Source organism: Pogona vitticeps, chromosome 7 (genome assembly GCF_051106095.1).
Source record: "Pogona vitticeps strain Pit_001003342236 chromosome 7, PviZW2.1, whole genome shotgun sequence".
NCBI classification, from domain to species: Eukaryota; Metazoa; Chordata; class Lepidosauria; order Squamata; family Agamidae; genus Pogona; species Pogona vitticeps.
This window is the reverse complement of record NC_135789.1, coordinates 905537-930898: the sequence shown is the minus strand read 5'-3', so window position 1 is coordinate 930898 and position 25362 is coordinate 905537. Positions and strand designations below refer to the sequence as shown.

At 43.2% G+C, this 25362-nt stretch overlaps 1 protein-coding gene across 18 annotated transcripts in view; it reads right to left on the bottom strand.

Annotated features, from left to right (window-relative positions):
• The window catches only part of ARHGEF10L (Rho guanine nucleotide exchange factor 10 like), an 87305-nt gene that overhangs the window by 56329 nt on the left and 5614 nt on the right, over nucleotides 1–25362 (bottom strand). For 14 of the 18 annotated variants that reach the window (XM_078378945.1, XM_078378946.1, XM_078378947.1 and 11 more), the window contains exons 1-5: nucleotides 18865–20638; nucleotides 9240–9357; nucleotides 6664–6957; nucleotides 6457–6487; nucleotides 347–435 (exon numbers count right to left, since the gene is read on the bottom strand). In XM_078378945.1, coding sequence (XP_078235071.1) covers nucleotides 347–435; nucleotides 6457–6487; nucleotides 6664–6957; nucleotides 9240–9357; nucleotides 18865–19011 — 679 coding nt within the window. In that variant the 5' untranslated portion in view covers nucleotides 19012–20638. Of the gene's footprint in view, nucleotides 1–346; nucleotides 436–6456; nucleotides 6488–6663; nucleotides 6958–9239; nucleotides 9358–18864; nucleotides 20639–24767; nucleotides 25065–25362 lie in introns of those variants that run through there. The other 4 variants (XM_078378954.1, XM_078378955.1, XM_078378956.1 and 1 more) reach the window with 2 other exon arrangements.

Genomic DNA, 25362 nt, shown 5'->3' with positions numbered 1-25362 from the left:
GAAAACAACACAAGGGAGGGGCTGAATTCTAAGTGAAAACGGCTGGAGGTGGGAGGCAACCAAGCCGAAATGGACCATGGGGAAGTTCGAGGTCACCTTCCTCAATAGAAAGCTAATCAAGTGGTAAGGCAAAGCCACAAAGAGAACTACAACCGAAAGGTGTGCACACGTACAAGGTTAAAGGCAACTGCTAGTCCCCATTATACTATAATCAACACAATTAGCAACTGCATCTGGTCCATCCTTTTTTTTCTTCTTCTTTTTTCTTTTTTTTGCTAAAGAATCCAAGCAATGCACCCCACACCCCCAGCTTGGTCCCGAAAGCCAATGTATCCTGAGGCTATACCTTGCCGGAAGCTCTTCCTTCTCCAGCTGTAAATGCGTGTCCCAGCCTGTGAGATCCCAACATCTCCATTGCTGACAACTCCCAGAAACCTGAAAGCAAAAGGGCAGCTTTTGGAAAATGGGCCAGTTTTCTTGAGCTACATTCTGCACACTTCTAAAATTTCAGGAGACTGAAACTTCTGCTTCTTGACTGCTATCTCAGTACAGTAACTCTCTCTCTCTCTCTCTCTCTCTCTCTCTCTCTCTCTCTCTCTCTCTCTCTCTCTCTCTCTCTCACACACACACACACACACACACACACACACACACACACACCCATCTGTATTTCCCAAACAAGATTAAAAAACAAGCTATAAAGAATATCTGCTGCTCGTACATGTATCCAGATCCTTCCAAAACCTTAGAATGGTACTAATTACTTCTTGCAGCTTCTATGCAGAGCAGGCCTTTATTTGGCTTGGCTTCACCTAGTTCATGTCCCTTTCTCCTTCCAAGATTATTGAATTTAATGAGGCAACAAAACAAGCAGACAGCACTTGACTGCTTTGCCTACCAGGAAGACGAAAATCTGTTAGCAACCTCCAGTGTCTGGGCCAGTCAGAAAAAAAACCAGCGGACATTCATTGGACCGAATTTTTGTTTATTTAAACCAAAACGTGGGAAGCTTCCTTACACCAAGTCAGACATCCTGGCCCAATCCAGCAAAGTATTGTTTATGTATTTGTTGATAATACCTGGCAGTAACTGCTCTATTTAGGGCTTCTAGGTACCTGGACTCTTTCCCAACCCAACTTTGTGATGCCTTGGGCTGAACCTGACAGCTTCTGCATGCAAATCAGGTGCTCCAACGCTGAGCTATGTTCCTCTCCGTAGAAGCAAACTAAGATTCCAGCCCTCAAGGCTGATTTAAAGTAGTAGAAGGCTTCCTTGCGATACCGAGGCTTCTAGAGTTGACTGGCAGCAATGGCCCTCCAGGTTTACAGGCAGAAGACCTTTCCCAGCAGGACAAGGAGATGTGAACCTTGTCTGTGAAAAACAAATGTTTCCACTACATCCATTCCCTTCAACTATAATGAAGCTGGGGATTACCTCTTGGGCCAGCCATGCCTGGATGCAGAAAGCAGCCATTCTCCTGGCCACCCTCACATAAACCCTCTTCTACTCCACCCTCCACCCAGTCTTTGGTATATAGAGTAAGTGCATGCGCAAATCAGTCTGGAGAATCACATACCCTCAAGGCAGGTGGGACAAACCCTCAGCTGCTTCTCCAGCTTCTCCCCTAAAAATCCACCCAATGATTTCATCTGCTCCTCGGCAAATACCTTCTGCTGCAGTGTGGCATGATTTCTCGCTGTCTCTCTCTCCCCTTCATGTTCTCTCTCTCACACTGACAGTGCAATGATTATGCCAACAGCAGGCAAGCGATCAATATTTCCTCCTCCCCGTTACACATGGCTGTGACTGCCAAGCCCCTTTTAAGTAACTCCCTTCCTTAATGGAGAACGGGTTCAGAAAACCTCTTAACGGGTGGAGACAGGGAAAAAAAGAAATGGGGAACATCTGCTTAATGAGATAAAACATTACCTAGGTTAAGCCGGACCAGCCCAACATTGTTTGGAGAGAGTTAACTGCTTTGGGCAGATTTTGGGTGTCACAAAATGGGAACAAATTGGTAGTTATTCAATTAGTTATTTATGAATTTGTACCGTCACTTGTGGGATTTTTCTGCCAATGGTGGGTTGGTTTTTTTACAGTCCTCATATTTGCATATCCAGTACATTTCATATCCTAAACTACTCACCCTACTTGCATAAATACCTGGCTATCTAGGCTACCCTCCAAGCTTCTGAGATAATCCACCAAGGCTTATGCAAAAAAGAGATGGTTCATCTTTAAAGTGTCAAAATTCACAACGTGTCATTGTTAGTCACCAAAAGGTCACAAGACTCTTCTGGTTTTTTGTTTCGTTTTAGAAATCCAACATTTCTATCATGGGGAAAAAGGCATCACTGAACATGGTAATGTTTTTCCTTTTGTTTGTGTGTGTATGGTTTTTGTGTTAAAATTAAGTTTCTCAGAACTTGTACTTGAACTAAGCAGCCCCTGCCACAAAGAAAAGAAAAAAACTGTTTTTTCCCCTCATCTAGCTATTTTTTTTTTCTTATCTTGCTAGCCTGACTAAACCTTGCATGTTTTTTGTGGTATTTTGGATGATCCTATGAAAGACCATTAGTCAATTGTGGAATTTGTGTGTGGACCAGTGTGTCTTCCTTAGTTGTTACAGTATTTCGATTTTGATTTAAGTCTCTGAAGGAAACAGCCTTCATCTGGAACAAAATTCAGGGCCATACTCTAGAGCCATCACTTGGAGGCAGTATTTACCTTCCGCTATCCCTGTCCTGGCTTCAAGTCCCTCTTTGCATGACACTCTGGGGAGAAAACCCAATTTCCCTCTTTTCTTTCCCGTATTTCCTAGGAAATCTCTCTGTCTCTGTGCGGGTCTTGAGGAGACACCACTCCTTTGGATGTCAAAGATCATCTTAGGTGTTTTCAAGTTATTTCTTTGAACAATTCCTCCCCAAATCGCCACACAGTTATGCTCTATTCATTTGCTGGTCTAACTAAGAATCCCCATTCCTCCGCTGACCTCGAAACAGTCCTCTGGACAAAAATTCAGAAACAGCGACCTCAGGAGCCTCTCTGGGAACAACAGGCTTGCTCATCTGGTCATAAATAACACTTTCCGGAAGTACTCGAAATGCGTCCTTTCCATTTGGACGGAATCAGATGAAACAAAAGAGCTGAGATAAGGATCATCCCATTTCCTTATGTAGGTGTCTTTGCAAAAGGGGTAACACATTTCCCACAGGCAGGCAGAAGTCTGAGAGACTGAAACAGACACGTAATCTTCTTAATATACCTGACAATCACACAGGTATCAGGCACATAGAGAAAGTCAGTCTTCCTGACACACAACCATATACTCTGGGGCAGGCTGGCAAGCATTTACAGATTGAAATGTCTTCTAAAGGAGCCACGAAGGAGAAGCATGGGATCCCTGGGTAACACAACACCAGCCCTAGTAAATGAGCCATGACTGCCCATGTTTTTAAAACACTCAACAACACATTTGCATTTGCCCAGATTAGGAGATCTGATTTCAAGTTATGTCTTTTACAGCCCGACCCACTTTAAGTAAAATTATGTCAATATTTAGAGGTCCTGGAACTCAACACCACAGAGGTATGGTAGTCACAGAAAAGGAATGGCTGAAAAGACAAAGTACTTTTTCTTCTTAGAAAAAGTCACAACATTTTGCATCTTTTCCTAAAACTCTGTAGCAAACACCGAGGTGATGGTTCCAGATGCAGCCCAAACCTTCATGAAAACAAAGACGTCCATGCATACGTCCGACTGACTGACTGACTGATATACTGCCCCTTTAGTGGAAACACTACTCTGGGTGGTTTGCAAATTAAAACTAAGACCCCCAATTAACAAAACAATCAATAGGGCAGCGCACCAAGAGAGATCTAAAATTCATGCAAAGATAAGTTGGAATGTAAAAATTTAACCAGGCATACCTTACAAGCTTTTACCTTACTGGGCAATGTTTGTGACCTAAACAGAGCAGTATTACTGCTAACTTTCCCCAAACTCCCAAGGGCTTAAGGAACTGAGTCAAGTCAGGAGATTAAACAGCCACAAAAAAACCAGGGAGAAAATTACTCAAGGGCATAATTGGGAGTGTGTGTGTGTGTGGAAAGAGAGAGAGTGCAGGCAAAGAAGATGGACCATTAATTGATTGGTGAGCTGTGTTTATATCCTACCTTCAGTTTAATTATCTCAAGGCACCCTACACAGTTGCTTTCCTCTGTACTTTACCCTTACAACAGCTTCATGAAGGAGGTCACTGCCAAGAGAAAAGGTGTCGGACCAGCCCAAAATTAACCGGTCATTTTCATGTCTAAGTCAGAGAAACAGGATCCTTGATCCTTGATCACCTCATTCCCAAGCCAATATTCAAACCACTATACCACAGCTGGCTTGATAGCTCAGTGGCTTAGGTCTCTGGCTGTAGAGCAAGGGTTGGGGGTTCTGTTATTTATTTGACTTGATGGCACATGGTTATTATTATATCACAGTGCCTCTCTTCAGGTTCTGGTATCATCTCTCCCCTTATCTCCTTGGTAGGGAAGTAAAAGAAAAAAGGTTACATCAGCTTTAACAATACCCTTAGGGCCAATCCAGAACAAAACAAAAAACAAGGTGCTTCCTTGATTCATATAATTAGTTCTAGCAGGTCTTTTGTAAAACAAATGGCTCTTAATTGCCCCCTAGCCTGACATCTACAAAACCCTTTGAGGTAAGGTAAAGGCTCCCCTTGACATTTAGTCCAGTCCTGTCAGACTCTAGGGCGCGGTGCTCATCCCCTTTTCCAAGCCGTAGAGCCAGTGTTTGGCCGAAGACAATTTCCATGGTCACGTGGCCAGCACGACTAGAAACGGAATGCCATGACCTTCCCACCAAGGTGGTACCTATTTATCTACTCGCATTTTACATACTTTTGAACTGCTAGGTTAGCAGGAGCTGGGACAAGCAATGGGAGCTTACTTCATCACGTGGATTCGATCTTACGACTGCGGGTCTTCTGACCTTGCAGCACAGAGGCTTCTGCAGTTTAACCTGCAGCGCCACCCACGTCCCTTTCAACCAGATATTAAAACTGGGGTTATTTGCATACAAACCATGCAAAAGAAAACACAGTCTCAAGTAGCCCCTGAGCTACTTGGGACGAGTCAGGAGCTGTTGCTGTTGTTGTGAGGGTGCCTCAGAATAATTGTTCAGTCATCGCTAGACCCTGCCACCCTGTTTGTAGGATGTGCCAGAGGTTTTTGTGGCAAGAAACAGAAAATCTCAGGAACCAAATGGAATTCTGCTGTAGTAACAAAGAGTTTTTTAAAAGAATGGTTAACAATAACAAAAATGTAAGCTGTTTTTTAAAGCAAGAACAGCAACATGTTGGATAATGCTAGTTCTTAAGGCAGGGAACACTTTTCCTCCTCCTCCTCCACTTACCTGGAGAAAAAAAACTTCGCTGACGAACCAGTCAGCCAAGCTACCAAACCAGTCCATAAAAACCAGAAAAGCTCTGTAACACCCCATACCCTTTTTTATAGCCCTTTTGGCTGCTTTCCAGACTCTCCTTGACTTCTTCCCACCTGGGCAAGGGAGGAGCTTAGACATCACCTGAGAAAAGTCAGGGCAGCTACTTGCAATTAACCCTCCAGCTGCTGGACAAAATGTGGAGGGAGGCTTCAACAGTTCTAAGCTGTTGCGTTCCTGTTGTTCTGGGTCCTAGCTCTGGGCTTCACAGAAGTGAAGTCCCAAATATCTGGAGGGCAAGGATGCCATGGTACTGGAGTGTTTTCTGCTTATCTCTCCACCTTTGGGCTTCCCTTGCTTCCTCTGAGCTTAGCACCTACTACCTTTTCCCAGCTACAGTATCTCATTGGAAGCTGTCCTTGTTGTCAAGCAAAGGATTTGAGGATGGCTTGATTGTGACTTGGCGATTAAGATCCTTTAACTTTACAAAAGACCTGTTCCTGATGAAGAGGAACATTGATCGCTAGAACCTGTTGGTTGATAAAGTTCAATAGAACTGTCTCTGTCTTTGGCTTCTCTTTGCAGAGTCATTCTCAGGACTACAGCTATCAGCTTCTGCACTTCAGAATATATCACTGTGGACTAAGAGATGCACCCAAGAGTGTATGAAGGGACGACACTCACCCTTCCCTCTGCCTTCTACCCTGGGGTTTATTATAAGCCTTCAGATAACTATAGACTAGCAGTGCAGGATAGTATTCAGAGCATCGGACGAGCATTAGAAGGGCATCAGGTTGAGGTTCCTTCAACTGTCAGTAATTTTATTGGGAGGGTTGGAATAGGACAAAACAGATGCACCTAGAAAATAACCACACTGGTGTGGTTTCAAAGGTACAAAACACAAACACTGAAGCACAGAAGAATGAGAAGATAGAAACAAGGGGTGTTCCCCCAGGCCACAAACACCAGCTTTCTTTTTCCATTTAAGAATTAAGAGCCACTTACTCTGACTGCATCTGAGAGCCAAAGGGATCTCCTAAAAAGGAAAAAGAAGAAAGTAATATGTTAATGGGTATGCAAGAACCAGAGCATGGGAACAGGCAGGGCTTGGGCCTGTGACTTATTCAGAATGCCAGCTGGCATGGCCATTTCCTCCACTACAACTCCCACAATCCTCCAGAGCTCCTGGACACACCACCCGGCTGCTCTTACCAAGATTTGTGCCAGAGTCCGAAGGGGTCAGTGGGACCCGATCCTCTAGGAGTGCCTCCTCTTCATCCCAATCATCCACAGGTTCAAGGTCATCACTGATGCTGGATCGCCACCTTGGGGGAGGATCTTGCAGGGCCCCTCTTGAGCCCAGCTCCGTCCTGGCATTGCTCACCACGAGGTGACTGCTGTCTTCCTCCTCCTCCTCCTCACTGTCTTCAAAATCAAAGGCCTCTCCTGCATCGTCTTCGCCTTCTGTCGAGATCTCTAGAACGCCCTGAGCAGCCTCCTCTCCTCCTGCACGGAGATACGAAAGCAGCGGTGGGTTAGGGAAGAACCGCCAATGAACAAACTTGATTCTCAGCCAGTTTTGAAAAGAAGAAGCTGCATTGCATCTCGAATCATTAGAAGTGGGAATTCCTTAACTGCCAAAAGCATCAAAAACCTTCACACCTCATTAAAACACTTTGCTCAGTGTGGTCTTCTGGAAGTAGACTTGGGCTTCATCTCCAAGTCTAATTTCTCAGACATGAAGAAGATCTGTTGAGATCACTAACATGATTCCAGATAGTCTTGATATATTCATCTGTGATGTAGATTTTGACCATGTGTCAGCCTATTGGTTCATAAGACCACCAAAATTTACCGATTTTGCCCCTAGTACCCAGGATCTCCTTCCTGAGGAATTCTGGATGCTAGAGCCCAAAAAGGTCATTTTTCTACAGCTGAGCTCCAAGGTCTCAAATCAAGCAGAGAGGGGCTTTCCAAGTGGCCATATCAGGACAGGCACTCCCAGGAACTGCCACCCAAACCACCCTTCCAAGGAGAGTCCGAATCAGTTCTGGCACGTATTGTTGTCTCCTTGATCATGTCTGCACGGTTAGCCTTTTCTATCTGCAGTTGTTTGTTTGTTTTTAACCTCTGCTCTTATAAGTGTGTTCATTAGGATATATTTTTATTTTCATTATGCACTATCTAACTCAGACATCTTGTGAAGAAAGGCAGAGATGCGTTTTAAAAAACTGAGCATTCTAAGAGATACAGAGAACGGAGAAAGACAAGAGAGAGGGAGGGTAAAATAACTTTGGTAAAAGAAATGAAATTAAAATTTTTCTGTACCTGATGAGGGGATTTTTATTGCTTAGGGAAGGTATGGGCAACCTTTGTCCTTCCATATGTTGAAAAAAATACCACTCCCATCAACCTTCAGCATTGGCTAGGGTAGCAGAGGCTGTTGGGAATTCAAGACCCATAATTTCCAGAAGGTTACCAGTTCCTCACTCTTTAATTTAGGGAGTACACTTGTTCCATTTTAGTGTGTGTGTGTGTGTGTGTGTGTGTGTGTGTGTGCGTGTGCGTGTGCGTGTGCGTGCGCTTGTGCATGAGAGAGAGAGAGAGAGAGAGATGGGTGTGATCTTCTCCCTCCCTTCCTGGCTTCTAGGTCACTTTGGAACACATCTACCAAAGTTCCTCTCAGAGTGTCTAGTTTCTGGCTGCTCTTAATTTAGTACACACACACACACACACACACACACACGCACACACACACATTCTCCTTGCCTTGCTGTGACCAGCTGCCCCAAACACAGGGGATTAATTCTGCTGAGGCATAAACATCTCTGCCACCTGCAAAACCTGCCTAGTAACAGCTTGGCTTTGGAAAAGGCTGTCCTCTCTCCGTCTGCTTCTTGATCCAAAGAAGCATAATCTGCAGTCTGGATTATATGTATTGAGGAGGAAAACAACTTTCAGAAAGCTTCCACCCCACACACAGAGAGAGAAACCATTTTCCTTGTCACAATTACCAGCACAAAACAAAGAGGGTCCATCTACGACCATTCAAATCACAGACCTTGGCATGTGGATGCATAGAAGGCTTCAGATCTCACTGGTCACAAGGTGAATTGGGACAAGAAAATCAACAACAAAATGTAGTGGTCTAGAAAACAGAGGAGTGAGAGAGGCAGAAGCAGAAGCAGGAAGTAGGGGAGGGGTGTGACAGTAGAGAAAACCTTTCACAGGACAAGCATGGTCCTCTTATACATTGTTCTGGAGAGCAGTGGGGTGCAATGATTAGAGTGTCAGACTGGGAAGGCGCAGGTAGAAATCTCACTGCTAAACCATGAAACTAACTGGAAGATCCTGAGTCAGTCTCTCTGAATTCCCTCACAGAATTGTTATGAGAATAAGTTAGGGGAGAGATAAAAACACTACCTTGAACTCTGGGAGGGAAGGAAATTTCAGTAGTAAATAAATAAGGACTATGAGCCATTTTCCTTCTTTATAGGTTGCAGAATCTATATGACCAGTTCAACGTAGGTCTTCTACCTTCTACCAGTTGGGTGCCACTTTTAAGCATTCTGGCTTCCTCGTACAGAATCCTGCTGCGTCCCAGTGAGCAAGCTGGAATTCCATGCTACAGTTCAGGGGAAGGCAAGAGAGCTCCCTAGCAAAAAACACAACAGATCCCAGGAATTTGTAGGATGGGGCCATATTGATTCCTTAATAATTTCTGCCTCTCTGCCTGAAATCAAAAGGAAAGCAAGCAGTGGCCTCCATTAGGCAAAGGTTGATGGTACCTGGTGAAGAAGGTGGAGCTGGCTGGGAAGCCGCCATCTCTCTCTCTCTCTCTCTCTCTCTCTCTCTTACACACACTGTCCTGATCCTTCTCTCCTGGTTCCTCCCCAAGCTGTTTTCCTAAGGAGAAAAGGAGATGAAATTTGTTCAGTAGGGAGAGTGGTCTGGCAGGAAGCACTTCTCCTGCAAGCTCATTTCCCTAATGGTTGCTCCATGTCATGTCTGTTCAGCTTGCCAAATCCAAGCCCCCAAATCTGCATGAGACACAGAGCTAAGGTTCAAGGAATTACACAAAAGGCATGCACTACACCAACCTGCTTGATCTGTATAATTTCCAGCTGGTCCTGAAGCCAGCAGGTGCAGAATGTCCTAGCCCTGCTCTGTTTTCCTTGGTGGCCTTGAAGACTAGAAACTTACCTTGTCTTTCAAATGAAAACTACGAAATAGGGGGAAGGGAATCTCTCTCCATCTTCCCCAAAGCAATGGATGCACAGAAATAATCCATCAGCCCCTTTGTTTATAGATTTCTGTAAACTTCATCTTTGTGTTTTGGGATCTCATGAATTAAGACTATCCACATTCTTAAGAATATCCAAACAACATGTACGATTTATCATTCCTTAATTTCTATGTTTGTACTGTGCCTATCACCTCCAATAAGTTCAAGGGGCTGTACATGGTTTTCCTACTCCCCCATTTTATCCTCAGAGTAACAGCCCTATGAGCTAGGCCTAGCTGAGAAAGGGAGACTGGTCAAGGGTCACCCAGTGATCTAATTTCAATGGATGGTAGAACCTGGTGCCATTACAGTTCTCCAGGCACTGTATCACTCCGTTTCTACATGATCTGGAGCTGTTTGCTAAACAGACAGGCATTAAGGATGAAGTAGATCCCTGAACGTTCTGGTAAGGACATACAGATTTTGGAGGGAGCGGCAGTTACACAGTGGCTGTAATTGTGCAGGAAAAAACAAGCAACAAAAAGTTTTTTTTAAGATAACATTCATTCAAAAACATGCCACAAACAAATTTCAAGGCCAGCCTTAAAAATGGTTATAAAGGGCAGAAGATTTACAAAATAATACAGTTCTGGACACCTTTCAGAAGCTGAATCAGGACAGAACCAGCCTGGTTCCCTTGAGAGGGAATTCCACAGTCTGGGCTATTTAGGAAACCCTGCCTTGTCTGTTTTCCAGCCTGAGATGTGTTACAGAGCCACATCGGAAGGGCTCAAAATTAAAGGAAGATACATATGTTGGGGCAGGAGGGAGTTTTTGAGGTACTTTGTCCCCAGGCTGTTTAGGGCTTTGGGAATCAACGCCACCCCCATGGATTGGGCTCAGAATGAAGCAAACTGGAAGCCAGCACAGAAGACTCAATACCAGTGATATATTGTCTTTATGGCATGTGGCTGACCAGGTTAAACTAACTCGCCAATTCTGCCCTGAACTCCTTAGGTGTCTGCCAGCAAGTTGAAGCCCTTGTCTGATTTCTGATGCTGCCAATCTTGGTTAAATGCAAAGGCAGGTATGGGTTTTTTTGTGCTCTTTTGGTTGGCTCCACAATGACATGTTACCACTGCAGATTTGGTTTTTTTCTAGTAGATGACACAACTACTGTTGGTTTTTAAATGCAATCTTAGTCACTGTGAAACATGTAGCTGCATACAGACACTCTAAAATGGAATAAAATGTGAAACAGAAGTATCTTCTTCCTTCCACCGACCACCTTATTACACAAACATTGGGTGAGGGAAGAGAAATCCCTTCCACAAGCTCCCACGGGTCAGTACGGCATATGACAAAATCCAGAATAAGTAAGTAAACCATGGGTAATCTAGTAAAGATGGCTGTTACATCAGGCTTGACAATAACAATAATCTTAGAACTACAGAGCTAGAAGGGACCCTGTGGAGCATCGAGTCCAGCCCCTGTCAAGGAGGCCCAGTAGAGAATCAAACTCCCAACCTCTGGCTCTGCAGACAGAGACCTAAACCATTTTGCAACAGTATTGATTGGTTTGCCCTTGAGCAGATCTTAGTCTCTTTCTCTCTCTCTCTCTTACAAGTAAACATGTTTTTTTTTTTTTAAAAAAAAAAAGGGGAATCTAGAGCAATTAGCAGTTTCCACTAGTTATTTGCAGAGGGAAGGAGGGAATTAATCTGCTAATTCTCCGCAGCCATCACAGACTCACTTGCTGCAAGCCAGATGGTAGTTGAAATGGGTGGGAGGGGAAAACAAGCCATAAGTAGCTCCAGAAAAAATCAGTCAGGTGGCAACCGTACGGCAGCTGTCAAGAAGTAAGCAGACTTTCAAATTATTCTGAGCCACCAGATATTCAAGAGCAAATCCAGCCTTTGCTTTTTATGCACACCGCTTAAGTTTGTTGCAAAGACAAAAATGCTTGTCCCGGAAACGCTTATGTCAGAGATCAGGAAAGGGAGATCATAGTTTTCAGACTGCAACTCCCACTGCCTCTGAGAGATTCCCCAAATTGTAGGCAAGGAAAAGGTAACTTCCCAAGTGCTGCTGTCAGCTCCTGTTCTTCCCCCAGCTGAAAGGGAATGTTGACTATCCAGATAGAACAGGACTGCCTACTTCGCTCTCACCAAACAGTCCCCGTGCCCCAGCAATTAAAATGTCCGTGGACATGCCTTGGCATCCTAGAATCAGGCAACATCTGAACCAGTGAGCGCCTGGATGGAGCCCTTATTCCTCTCTTTGTTGTGGCTGCCTGTCTGTGCATGATGCTCCATTATGCTAATTTTGTATTTACATTCCTAGTGTTTACAAATCAGAACTGATCATCACAGATCACCCCCGCCATGCAAACAGACTGTACAAAAATGAGCAGCCTTCCCTTGGCAATCCTTCCTTTAAATGTTCGCCCATCTTCATTGCAGTGTTAAGCAAGCTCTATTGAAGAGAGGGCTTAGCTCAAAAAAGAACTGCCTCTGCTTGGAATGCAGAAAGGCCCCAGGTTCAATGCCAACTAGGGCTGAGAAAGGCACATCTTTCTGAAACCCAGGCTGCCAGCCAGAGTTGACAACAGTAAAATGACATGTCCAAAGTTTACCTCTCACTGACCCCTCTCCAAAGAAAGCAGGTTGGTTTGCAAAATTCAGATGTGAGGAACGTGAGGCAGGACAAACATTTTTTTCCTAAGCTCTGCTTCTAATCACGTGCTAACTGTATGACAGATTGAGCTCTTTATTATCTCCAGGTAAGACTGTTTTGTTTTAACTGCCATCAACTAACATATCTACCCCCTCTGGAAATTCATGAACCAGCTTAACACCATTCCTCTCCCAAATATTGAGAGGTATGTTTCATAGAAACTCTGGAGCACCTCAGAGTTTATAGCTGCTGGTGTCCCATCTGTTGAGGCTGCAACCAAGCCAATGTGTGAAAAGTGACTGAAAAGGTGCCTCAAGTCTATTTCCTGTATTAATTTTTGTGACTGAGAAAAGAGACCCTGTAATGGACTTCTGCCACCTTGGAGAACAGAAGAAAGGGGTCAGGAACAGTTGGGGAAATGCTTCTCAACACAAGACCATTGTGCAGAAGAAAATTCACAGCAGCAGCAGCAGTAACTGAGCTGGGCCAGCTTTGAAAGCCTGCTCTCCCATCCCTCTGATGAATTAATCCACCAGTATAAATAGCCCTGGCTACAGATATACATTACTCTGCACTTTCTTTCTTTGGTTCGGCATCTTCTTCTCTTTCTCAGCCACTTTACCTGTGAGCTGCAAACATCAAGAGAAGATACAAAACTCTCGTCTATCCAGTCCAGAATTTTCTGTTTTTGAGTAGACTGGATGGCCCAGTGGGTCCTGCCTAATGCAGGTACCATCTTCACACATGAGTCTGACTCTAAATATTAATTCTGACTGATCTTTTTTTCTTTTCTTTCTTCCTTTTTTTAAAAATGTAGAACTGCTGTGATAATACATGACTAAGTATACGTCACGTAGGAAGTTAGGCAGGCAGAGTTCAACTAGGTTTATAGGAAGACAACAAAAATGAAATGGATGAATAACCAAGTGGAACAGATGGAGGGAGGGAGGGAGGGAGGGAAGGAAGGAAAGAAGGAAGGAAGACAGATCTAGTTTATACTTCAAATTCCCTTTTTTAAAAAAACCACAAATTGTGAGGAGTACACCCAAACATTTTAAAAAAATACTGTATGGTTTAGTTCTTCTCTTCTTTGAAAGTCAGATTGACAAGGAGTTACCACACACCTAAAAGTTTCAAGGGGACCTTCAACCAGAGCCACAACGAAAACGCAAAGATTTGCTATGGGGAGGAGATGCATCAGCCCATTGCTTTTGACAATGTGCAAGTCCGTCTACCCTGATCACGTCTACTCTGGCTACCTCCAGTTGTTCCTCTCAGACAGGAGGAGACATGAAGCAGGTGGGCTCAGCACATGAGCAAGACACCTCTTCCATGCTTAGAACCAGGTGATCTTCCCCATTTCTCCATCCTCTTCCTACATACAGCAACCTCATGTGAACCTAGGTTAGCTAATAGATAAGACACCCCTAGGTGCCAAAACTGCTAACTATAGATCTACTCCAACTCTTCCAGTTAAAAAGAGAGTGAAAAAGAAGGTTTTGTTCAACAACCAATCCTTTGAATTGAAATCCCCGATTCCTCCCATTTTTGCCTGTGCTGCAGGCTATCTGGAAGAAGAGGTCATCCTCTCATTCAGCACAACTTGGATGATCAGGAGGAAACAGAACACACACCCCTCCAAAGAAAGAATTCCAGGACAATTCCCAAATGGTTGTTGCAGGAGGAGCTGGGAAACCAAACAGCTTCGAAAGCCAGGAATTCCCCGTGACCAGTTTTTTTTTCTCCAAACTGTTAGGAGGATTGGTCTGTTTCTGTGTTTTGTTTTGTGTTTAACTGGAAAGCTGGGGCCAACATTGCTCAATCTTTTGCATTGTGTCCCTGTAGCCCAGATGGACTGGAAAAATTAGTGAGGGAGATGGGTAAGATGAAGAAAAATAAGAACATAAAGGTTCCTGCTGGCTCAGACCTGTATCAGGTATCCTATTTGACACAGAGGGAAAGCCATTAAAAAGCAGCAGCAGCAGCAGCACTGGGAGCTCAAAACATTACTATGTAAGCCACTGCAGAAAGTCAAGGGTTTTGGGATGACACGGGGAGGCAGAGTGGGGGCAGGGAGGGAGAATATTGAAACCTACATGTCCCACTAGAAGGCAAAAGGGATAACCCAGCCTGGCTCAGGTTGTTTCTCCTGACACCTACATTCAAAAACAGGCAAGGGGACAAGGAGAGGGTAGAAGCTTGGATTTCAGAAAGACAAAGACTGCCATTTAAGATCTCTCACAAAGCAATGCTCTCTGTTTCTGGAGATCAGAAAAGTTAAAAAAAATTGGACTACAACTCCCCCCAAAAAATACCTTCAAGCCAACATGGCTGGTGGCATCAGCTTTTCAACTCTCCATGTCCCCACCTGCAAGAAGCAGCGATGGCAACAGCACAAGGATCAGTCAGGCCAAGAGCACCTCTGAGCACATGACAGAGCTCAGCAGCCTGACAACCACAGCTCCCTCCCGCGTGTGTAGAACTACCAGTTTAGTTATTTTTTGTTATTTACTCCCTGTCTTTCCTTGTTCCTGCCCCACTCCTAAAAAGGTAGAGGCATGCAAAGTCTATGGGTTGGTTAGGGGTATGTGATTTCTGGGCACATATGGTGCTGAGTAACTTTCTTTTCTCAAACAAAAATTGCTCAGAAATGTGTACATTTCTGGTTGCAGAGCTTCCACAGGTCACTTCTGCCTGCAGCTGGTCCCCAGGTGAAGCTCTTGGACATCCTTTCTTTAGGTGACAGATTCATGTCTCATTTGGGCTTCCTGTCCTCTACAGATGTTTGCCCTCAGAAGCCTGCTCTTCCTTTTCCTCCCCATTGTTTTCATTGCTTTCACTGACATAAACTGTCAGCATATATTTTTCTCTTATGGCTGTGCTCTTACAAAACATGCTTTGCCCATTACAGCAGCTTGTCAGCCATGACAGACCTCCTGAACACTGATCGGCCCTGCTCTTAGACAAAATGAGGCATCAGCCTTAAGTGGCAGGTTTGGGACATCATGGAAGGGAAACAAATAGATATAGCATTTGTTATTTGTACTTTTGCTGTCAAGGACGGGGAGAGGTGGGATTTCCTAAGTGCTGCGGCAATATAAATTAGGTAACAGGGACTTGTGGCCAGACAGGGCAGGGACACCCACCATTCACAACAGGACCTTGGACAGAAAAATATCTCAGGGAAAGCCCTGTGACATTCTAACCTGTAAGGCACAGACACATAAGCAGAGCCCCAGGTAGCAGAGGATGCTGTCCCATAGAGGCCAGCCAGGTGTTCCAAATGGGACACCCACAAGCAAGATGGAAGGGAACACAACACCTCTCTGCTCATGCTCATCTACAGCTGGGATTCAGAGGAATACATTGCCTCCAATAGCACTGGCACACTAATAGCCATCCATGAATAATAGCTCCGTACCATGGTCCCCAAAGTATGGGTCATTATCTACATTTATCTGCAGAGAAAGAAGCCCTCTGTGTGTGTGTGGAAAGACACTCTGCTGTGATTGCGAGGATTTTCTTCTCCAAAAGATCAAAGTTATACTGTACATTGCAGCCCTCCGCACACTTTCACATGGCCATAAATCTCCCTGAATGCAGACAGGTCTCGTTTCTGAGAAAACGTTTGTCAGGAACATTGTATTTTAAGCTCTAAGCACCCAGCATGAAAAATATTAGCCACAGAAGTTATGAATTAATGGAGGGTCTTTGGTTAAATAGAGGCTGGAGCACTGTACATATAATTCCCACAATAATACCATTAAAAAGCCACAATAAAAGTGAGTTAAGATAGGAGAAGATATGTTTTATAAAGTAATGGTCTTTTAGAATGGGGTGCTGTTGTTGTTTTATCCAATTGTTTTTTAAATTGTTCTATAAATCTCTGCTACTGCTACTACATTGTCCCTTGTGTTTGCTGACTGCACTTGAAATTTCAAGGATTGGAAGAATTGCAGGTTTCTGGAAGGTGTGGTCCAAAAGGGTGATTTTTCAAGGCTTCAGTCCTTACATTAATCACTCGTGCCTTCAATTTTTGTGCAGCTGAACTTTGAGCTTATTTATTTTAAAGGTATAAGTAATGAGAGTGTAAAGAAGTCGCACTTCAAAAATAATGATTTGGAATGAAGTTACTTTGTGTGTGTTATGTCCCATCAAGTTGGGACTAACTTATACCAATCCTAATAGGGCTTTCAAGGTAAGGGAGATATTTAAGGAGTGGCTTTACCAGTGCCGGCTCTACTCTGCTGACAGTGAGTTTTCTTGGCTGAGGGGCATCTACACTTGCATCTCTTGAATGCTAGTCTGTTACTTTATTTGCTTTAGAGTGAATACATATAAACAATAAATAAGCCACTATATTGGTGTAATATTATTTGTTTAAGCTGGTTGGATAGCTCAATGAGTTATGTATCTGGCTCCAGAGCTACAGTTTGATTCCCTACTGTGCTTCCTGCAAATAGAGCCAGCCTGGGTGGCCTTGGGCAAACTGCACAGTTCCAGGATGTCTCCAGAAAACACGAATAGTAAACTACTTCTGAGTACTCTTTACCTGAAAAGGCCTGCTATAAGTCAGAATTGACTTGATGGCACACTATTAGTATGATTTGTTTGCCAAAGTATTTTCTTGATCACCAATGTAATCAAATACTCCTAGTGCTTTTAGATTTTAGTGAAATATCTTTATTGCTCAAATTATTATTATTTTTTTGTTTTTAGTACTTGTTTGTATTGTCCTTTGTGTGTTCTTTACTTGACAATATAGTAAAAGCTTTAGATTTTTTTTCTAAATTATATAGACATGTTTTGATAAGTGAATAAACCAAGAAGAAAAATGGGATTGCTATTTGTAAGGAAAAATTGAAACATATACCTTTCTGTTCCATTAGCTGAGAGAATAAAGCTGTTCATTATATAATGTGGCTTTTTTTCTCCCATAAGCAAAGTTTTCCTAGCATACCTGATCTAGGTTTATCCTAAATCTGTGCGTGTCCACTCAGATGCCAGTCCCACAAAGACCAGTAAGATCTACTTCCGGGTATGTAACCCTTCACATCCCTTTTAGTATTTTTTTTTTTGGGGGGGGGGAGGCCTATTTGGGAAAGCCTTCCTATATTCCATGGCTCCATTTTTTACCATTTCTATGCCGTACAAACATCCCAGTTAAGCTAAACAGCTCAGGCATCTGTCCAAATGGTTTCTGGTTCACAAAGTTTATGCCCCCCCTAAATCCGTCTTTAAAAGGTCCTACACAGAGGGATTTCAAAGGGAAATAGAAGTGGAGAATAGCTGAATGGAAACAAAGTTTGCTTCTCTATGTCTGGACGTGAAGAAAGATCAACAGTCTCCTGTCCCACTACAGGTGCTGAATTTATTTAGCAAGGCTAAGATCATGGCTTTCTCACCAGTTACTACAGTGGGTCATGGTGCACATTTTACACATGCTTACATTTCAGTTTTCTTTGCCATTTTAGCATAGATGTTTATGTTTTTTTCTCCATATGCATATATATGCATCTGCCAAGAGATGAACATCCCTGTATTTAAGACAAAGTGACTTTTGTCTACAAAAACTTATAGAATCCTAACACTAATTTAGGATTATAAGCCTTTCTTGTTTTAGCGGTCAGCAGCTAACACACCTACCCACATGAGAAAGGCAACTTTCTTACTTTTTTCGCAAAAAGGACATCCTCTGGTTTTTGGAAACTTCAGCATCATCACCTTCCTCCAGGAAACATTCATCCCCATCAAATGACTCCTGCTTTTCTCCCCCATCCCTCTTGCTTTACCATCTCTTGACCTTACCTACACAATTCATGTAATTCACACCTGTTCCCACCAACCCTTGACCCAATCCCAGAGACACAAGAAATCCATACACATTCCCCTGGCTTTTCACTCTGGCTTTCCTTTCCTCCACCCTTCCCCCATAATTCAAAGATCGGATTTACTTACACCCCAGGGTGGTTATATATAAACCACCTCCTTGTCAGGTGCCTGCTATCTCGCTAACCTCAGAAAGGTCATCCATGCCTACTTGGCTTTTTGTGTGGGAATGGGTGGGTGAGGTGGGGGTATTTTACATGGCAGAACTACATTCTGACTTTCTGGGGGGTGGGGGAAGACTTCTAGTCTAGGTTTATTATCTTTCTATCACATCTTTTTAAATTAAAATTCACACAGCAAAAATGTAAGTTGGGATGTTAAAACATTCGATACCACTGTTTCATCAGGTTCCATCATATCCTTTCTGATGTACAAAATACTTTTTTGCAGTTTATCCTATCTTAGAACCCAGGGAGTTAGAAAGGATTTTTTTTTTTTTTTTAAAGCAAGGGCAATTAAGTAGCAGCAGATAAAAAAAACCACACAAACCTTGTGGAAGAATTGCAGTGTGTACATCAGCCAGACAGGTTCCCAGAAATCTGTCCTTCTATTGCAAGTCACGATTCACAACCCAACAAACCCGAAGAGGAATCCGAAAGGGTCAAAAGGGTCAGGCCACTTACCCCCTCTTTATGCTCCCGCCTTTGTTGAATCCTTACAAAGGAGTAGTCAGCAACCCAGCAGGCAACTCCATGCTTAGAAATCCAATGCCTTTCTTCCCTTCTTGTCTTCCCATGCGCAAGACACTGGTGCGCATGGGTCTTCTGCATGTATGTTTTTCCCCCTCCGTCACTGTTAAGTCTTTGCTCCTTTGCCTGTTCGTCCTTCCATAGCCCAGAGGGGGGAGAATCTAGGCCTCACTTGAGCTACACCAAGCCACCGTACTCTTGGTCTTTTTTCTTCACAGAGAGAGAAAGAGGCAAAGAGAAGGGAACACTGCTCTTAGTGAGCCTTGGTTTTGCCTTCCCACCCACCCACTCACTCCCTTCCTCTCTCTCCCCTTTTCTCTCTCTATTTCTGTCTTGGTAAATAGCAGGAGACGGAAAATACAGCTGATACCACTGTTCAGAGTTCCCCCCCCCCAAGACTCGAATGGCAGCTGTGGCCTTCCCTCTGGCCCCCAGAAATCCTGCAGCCATGAATATTCAGCAGGAGGGAGGGGGAGGGGGAAGGGGAAGCCAAAGCAGAGTGTCAGCTCCACGTCAGAGGCCAAGGATGGGAGACGACGAGCATACAGCGCCGGCCTCTTTTCTCGCCCTCCTTCCTTTCAAACCTCTTTCTCCACATCTTTCCAAAGGACTGAATCAATCCTTGGCCTACTTCCCATCACAAATCAGTCACGCCAGGGAAGGAGAGGGGGGGAAAAACAGCTTCCAAGCAAATCGGATGCTGTCACTCTGGACTGGCACCAGGTACAAAGAGAGCCGGCATTCTGAATTTCACTGGCCCTATGCCAGTGATGACGCGAAACTTCCAACTTAAGAGTTTTTTTATGGCTAGCAATTCATAAATTATTTCAATGGTATGTTAAAACTCCTGGCTTTTGAAAGGTATGATCTGAATTTTTTAGAAAATGTAATATACATGATGCAAACAATGAAGGGACTTGGATTCCGTGGAAAGTTTGTAGTTTCACAAATTGGGGCTACAGTGCTATGCCTGCTTACCCCATAATGCATAATGTTACAAAGACTAAAAGCAGGCCATATTTCTGTCGTAACACCCCTGTCTGGAGGTCATTTTGCCGGTTCCAAGTTCTCAACTCTTTCTCATGGCTACCGGGCTGTTCTCCTCTAAGCTTTTTTCTGTTCCTTTATTCTGCAAAAATAATATTCTTTTGGCAGAATAAGAATTTTTTCTGTTCCTTTATTCTGAAAAAGCCTGATTCATCTGGATTTTAAAAATCAAGTCAGTTTTTAAATGTTTCTTTTCATCAAAGAGGGAAAAGAAAAGGAACTGCTCCATAATATGCATCCCCTACAGTTATAAAAATCCATCTGAACCAGCAGCTCTCTTAGTGCTAATGAACATACTATATGTACTAGAGGCTAGAAGCAGCACAAGGAAAGTGGAGTAACCCAGCAGTCAAGCACATGCTTTGTATACCAGCTATAGCTGGTGATGGTGCTGGATTTTCATTGGAGAGCAGAAATTTGGAATAGGAATGGACAGTTTCCAAATAAGTAATTTTTCCAATACTGTAGTGACAGGACAGTTCTCATCTTGAGAATCTGGTATTGTAGCTGTTCTTACATTCATATGTTACAGAGCACATGGTACTGTATCTATTTATTGTTCTATTTATATCCTGTCATTCAAGAAAGTTCAAAGGCAGATAACAGCAGGATAAAAACATCCAGCTGTAATAAAGGTATCAGATAATGAGTATTAGATAAAATAAATACCAATTAATAAACCTCAAAGGAAGCTAAATAAATTTGAAATCTGTCAATCTCTTAAGCGATCCTGGTATAAATGACAGGGGATCGTTAATTTCACTTATGCCTGTTATGGGCAGGGGACCCGGACCCAAACAGATCAGACCTTCCCTTTGAGAAAATGAAATTTCACCCAGGAAGCTTTGTGTTATAAGTAATGTGTTGGCTTTTAAGGCACTAGAGTAGAATCATAGAATAATGGAGTTGGAAAGGGCCTATAAGGCTGTCAAGTCCAGCTCCCTACTCAGCACATGAATCCAAAGACTCTGTTGTTTTAGTTGGGATAGAACAAAAAGGGCTGCCACTTCAGAAACCAAGCCCAAAAGAGGGTCATTTGAAGTTTAGACCTAGACTCCTGGGTGAGGGTAGTGAATTTATTATTATTATTATTATTATTATTATTATTATTATTATTATTATTATTATTATTATTATTATTATTTTGAATCACATCTCCCAGAATTGTCCAGCCATTAAGGGCCAACAGCCATGCTGAATTGTGGAATCCTGGAAGACCAAAATTACTTTCACAAGCTAATTATCCAGGAATAATTCTAGAGAGCGGATAGCTTGGAGTGCTTGACAGTCATTTTGATATACCGGGGGGTGTGAGGGGGGTTGGATCTCTTTGATAGGCATAGGCCCTTCCCCCTTTCTCCCTCTATCAATGGCTTTCTGCAGTTATCTGTCAGCAGCGCCACATACAACCTTAAGCCTCCCTGACACACTGAACCCATCTCCAGCACTCCCCTGTCATATCACCCTTAAAAGCAGGTGTGATAAGATTATGTGGGGAAAACTGCTGCTATGCACACTTGGTATTAACATTGAAAGGACCGTTATATATATATATATATATATATATATATATATATATAATTTTAAAATGCTTTTAAATAATAATCTGTTGGTTGGGAAATCAACAAGGATTTCAGAAACTTCATTGAGGGGAGATCCCAGACCCGTGTCACCAAAACATGGATTACGTGCAATTTGAACTTTCTGAAAAGCAAGGGAGGATGTCAAAATGTTGCATGGGTGTGCGGAGGAGGAGGGGTTGACTAATACTTTTAAAATGAATCTAAAGCAAATGATTGGAACTCATTGTGGGCGCACCTTCCTGAGGTGAGGAGTGCTGTGGCATCTGAAGAAGCAAAGAGGTTTATCTGTGCATGTGTGCACCCACACCCACACACACCACTTGGATTACACAGTTAGGCTTGGCTGCTTTCAGTGCCAAGAGAAAGAGGCTGCAGCTCAAAGTGAACTATATTCCTTCAATACAGAAGGTCCTCATGAGACCAAATTTGTCCCAAAGAGTTTTGAAATTCTGCCAATAGACAACCTCAGTGTTCTTATAAAGGGGGGGAGGGAATAATGGGGCCGGGAGGACTCACCATGTACCTAGTCAATCACCCTGCTTAAGATACTGAGACAACACTGGAAAGTGGTTATATATCCCTTCTCCAGCTTTTTGAAGCAGGTATGTTTCCTAACCTCACACCAAGAAGTAGCGGGTGGAGAGGGATTCTACCTTGTTCATTGAAGAAAGGAATGAATTACAAGTGACCATTTATTTGTAACTAGTTACTTCTAAGCTTTAATCAAGACTCACCCCACCCACCTCCAATTTGTCACATTTATTGTTCTTGCTAGAACAGGTAGCTCCTCATTTGGAAGAAAATAATGAAAGCAACGTTATTGGAATGGAAAGATGTAAAACATTGGAGCGGGTTGTGTTGGTAGGCCAGGATTGCCTCTGTCAGTATAAAGAGCTACGACAAAGTTGTTAATTGCCACAGACCTATCTGTTATTTTCTCACTTACCTGCTCCTAGGAAATCTCCAATGCACGCTTTTCATTCCTCACTCCTACCCCACCCCTTCACTGTGTTTATACAGACAACACCAAAGCCTGCCCACCCTCCCTAGTCAATAAAAGCATTACCTATAATCCGGCACTGAAATCTTCCACAGGACTCAACCATCAACAGTTATGAAATATTTCACCTTCAACTATTGGGTGTGTGGTGGCAATGGGGAGAACTAGATAAGTGAGCTGAGCAGCCCCGTCTGGTTCTCCGAAGGAGACCTTGACAAGGCGTTTTGCAACCACAGGCCTGGTGCTCTTTGTGCTCCAAAGACAGCCCAAGGGACTTTTGCTCAATGCACTCTGAACTGGTTTCTTCCTCATATTAACCAATAAGTCAAGACCTCTGGCTTCTTTCCGTGAACCTTGGGCCTCCACGGATCTTGATTCTACCATCATGACTCCTCAAGAAGAAAATTCAAAATTTAAACCCATCAGGAAAAGTCATCATTATTACAACCTATGATACTGAACAAAATTTTTAGGTAGGTCCTGATTTAATGTATTATAAATATCAAAGATTTTGGGTATTGGCTCGGACAAAGGTTTTGGTTCTTGGCTCACTGGTATCAGCAGCAGGCCCTACCTGAATGGACTTCATGGTTTAAAAATTGTTTTCTTCTTTTCTTTTTTTTTATTCAGCGAGCATCATTGTTTTCAGAGAGTAGTCAGACAATGAAGCTGGGTTACTGTCTAACCAAAGAGTCACAGTGACACTTAAAAAGCCGAAAACAAAAAGGCAGCAAAAGTGAATAAAAGAGAAGTCCCAAGGGTCTATATTCTTAAGAACAAGAGAACATTGCAAAGAAGTGACCAATTTGAGGTTTTATCTTCACAGTTCAGAAAACAAACAAACAAAAGAAGCCACCTTAACAGTAAAATACTGTATATAAAATCTGCTTCCCCCCCCCCCCCCTTGAAAAGAGCTGCATGGTTATCTTATCCAAAGGTCTGTTGTAGAAATCAAAAAACAAACAGAAAAAAAAATGCAGGAGTGCCAAACATCACACCCTTTTAAACCAACACCCCATAGAAGTTCATTCCTGCACTCTGCAAGAAAACAACTGAACACTTTTAACCTCTTCAGTAGCACCAGCTGTTAGTAGATCACGAACATTTCTGGAGTGAAGCATTAAGGCCCAGGGTGTTACAAGATAATTCTCAAAGAGTGGAAGACCTAAATTTGCATTGCTCATTTTGTACAGGAGCTTTATCTGCACATTTTTCTTGACTGATAACAGAGAGGAAACCTGTGACCTTCTTAGAGTGTAAATTCTATCATCTCCATCCATTTCCCCTGCAGGCTAAGGAGGGGACAGGCTTTGAGCCCTCCAACATCTGCCGGGCCACCTAGTTTTCTGTCCCATTCTGCACAAACCCCCAACTCCATAAAAAGTTCAGCCCCTTTCAAAATGACCAATACGCTTCTTTCTTAGCTAAAGCTCCAAGTTCAAAGGCAGTCTACCATGTTTATTGACTTATGTACCACCTTTTTGCCTATATAAGGGACTAGAATCTTTGGGTATCAGTCGCCAGTAGTCCACAACAGTACAGTTGACCTTGGGCTTCAAGTATGGGAGCCTGCAAAAGCATTTTTGGGGCCTCCTTTCAAAACAAGGCTCTAGATGCCATTGGGCAGTTTATACCAATGACCGCAACTCTGCTCATCACTGCCTACTGGTTATTCTGCCTCCAGAGACACTTTCTAGAGTAGAAAATGAGGCTGAGAAATACCTCAAGGGCCCTACATCCAACTCCAAAGAGCTGACCTTGAACCCTGGAGATAAGCTAATCAATTATGAGCAAAAAGCACTTTGTCCTATCACTCTTCGCATGCTCCAAATCTGAGCCTGGCTCTGAGACCAGTGTTGAGAACTTAATCCTGGCTTTTCGTAACCCTGTCCCGAAAGTATATGACAACTCTGCAGGGGCAAGATAGGAAAGAAAGCTTCTTCTCATTCTTTTCCTACCAGAGAATGGATGCCATCCCCATCAGCTGAATATGGGGCATACAGACCAGGAATGATGATACTGGGTTCTCAGCAATGGGCTTCCATTATTCATCAGCCAATAGGTCCTTCTTCTACCCTTCTCTTCTAAGAAAGCTAAAATTAACCAATTGCATTTTCTTTGGAAACAGAGAGAGATGCCTTGCTCTTCTATAAATAGCTCAGTTTTTATTAAAAGCACATCACTCAGAATTAAACACAATACCTTACCTGTTTGCTCTCCTTCAAGGTAGCTCTGCTGCTTCACTCCAGCTTCAAGATTTGGCCTGAATGATAAGCACTTGCTATTTCTTTTAGTTTCTCTTCTTTGGCTGGGAGGCTGCTTCCTGGCATGGATGCCTCCACCCTTCCTTTGTTGCTTCTCCGTCAGCAGAAACTGGAGTCCAGGTGAGGCAGAAAGCTTTCTGAGAATACTGAGTCAGAAGGACATCATCGGTGCAGAGCACAGGTGACTTTATATACAAAACAGCAGCAGAGTCGCCCTCTAGGTGGGAAAGCCTGGCTTCTCTGACAGAAGAGGCAGAAGAGACATATGAAAAACCCAAATGCTCCTGTTTAATTGTAGTTCTACAGGTATCCCCTGCATTTTTGTCCTACATACTATGTGTGAACATGGCTTTTATTTCTCACAAAAGAATTCGTGCACAACTCAAGTCTTATGTGTTTAAAAACAAATGTAAGGCATGCATTATATTTCTTTTTCCCCCCTCCACTGAAGTATCTGAATTTTTCAATGGCCTGCATAATGTTAACCACTTGCCTTTTTACACATGCATGCTTTTCATTAATTTTATTTTCCAAACAG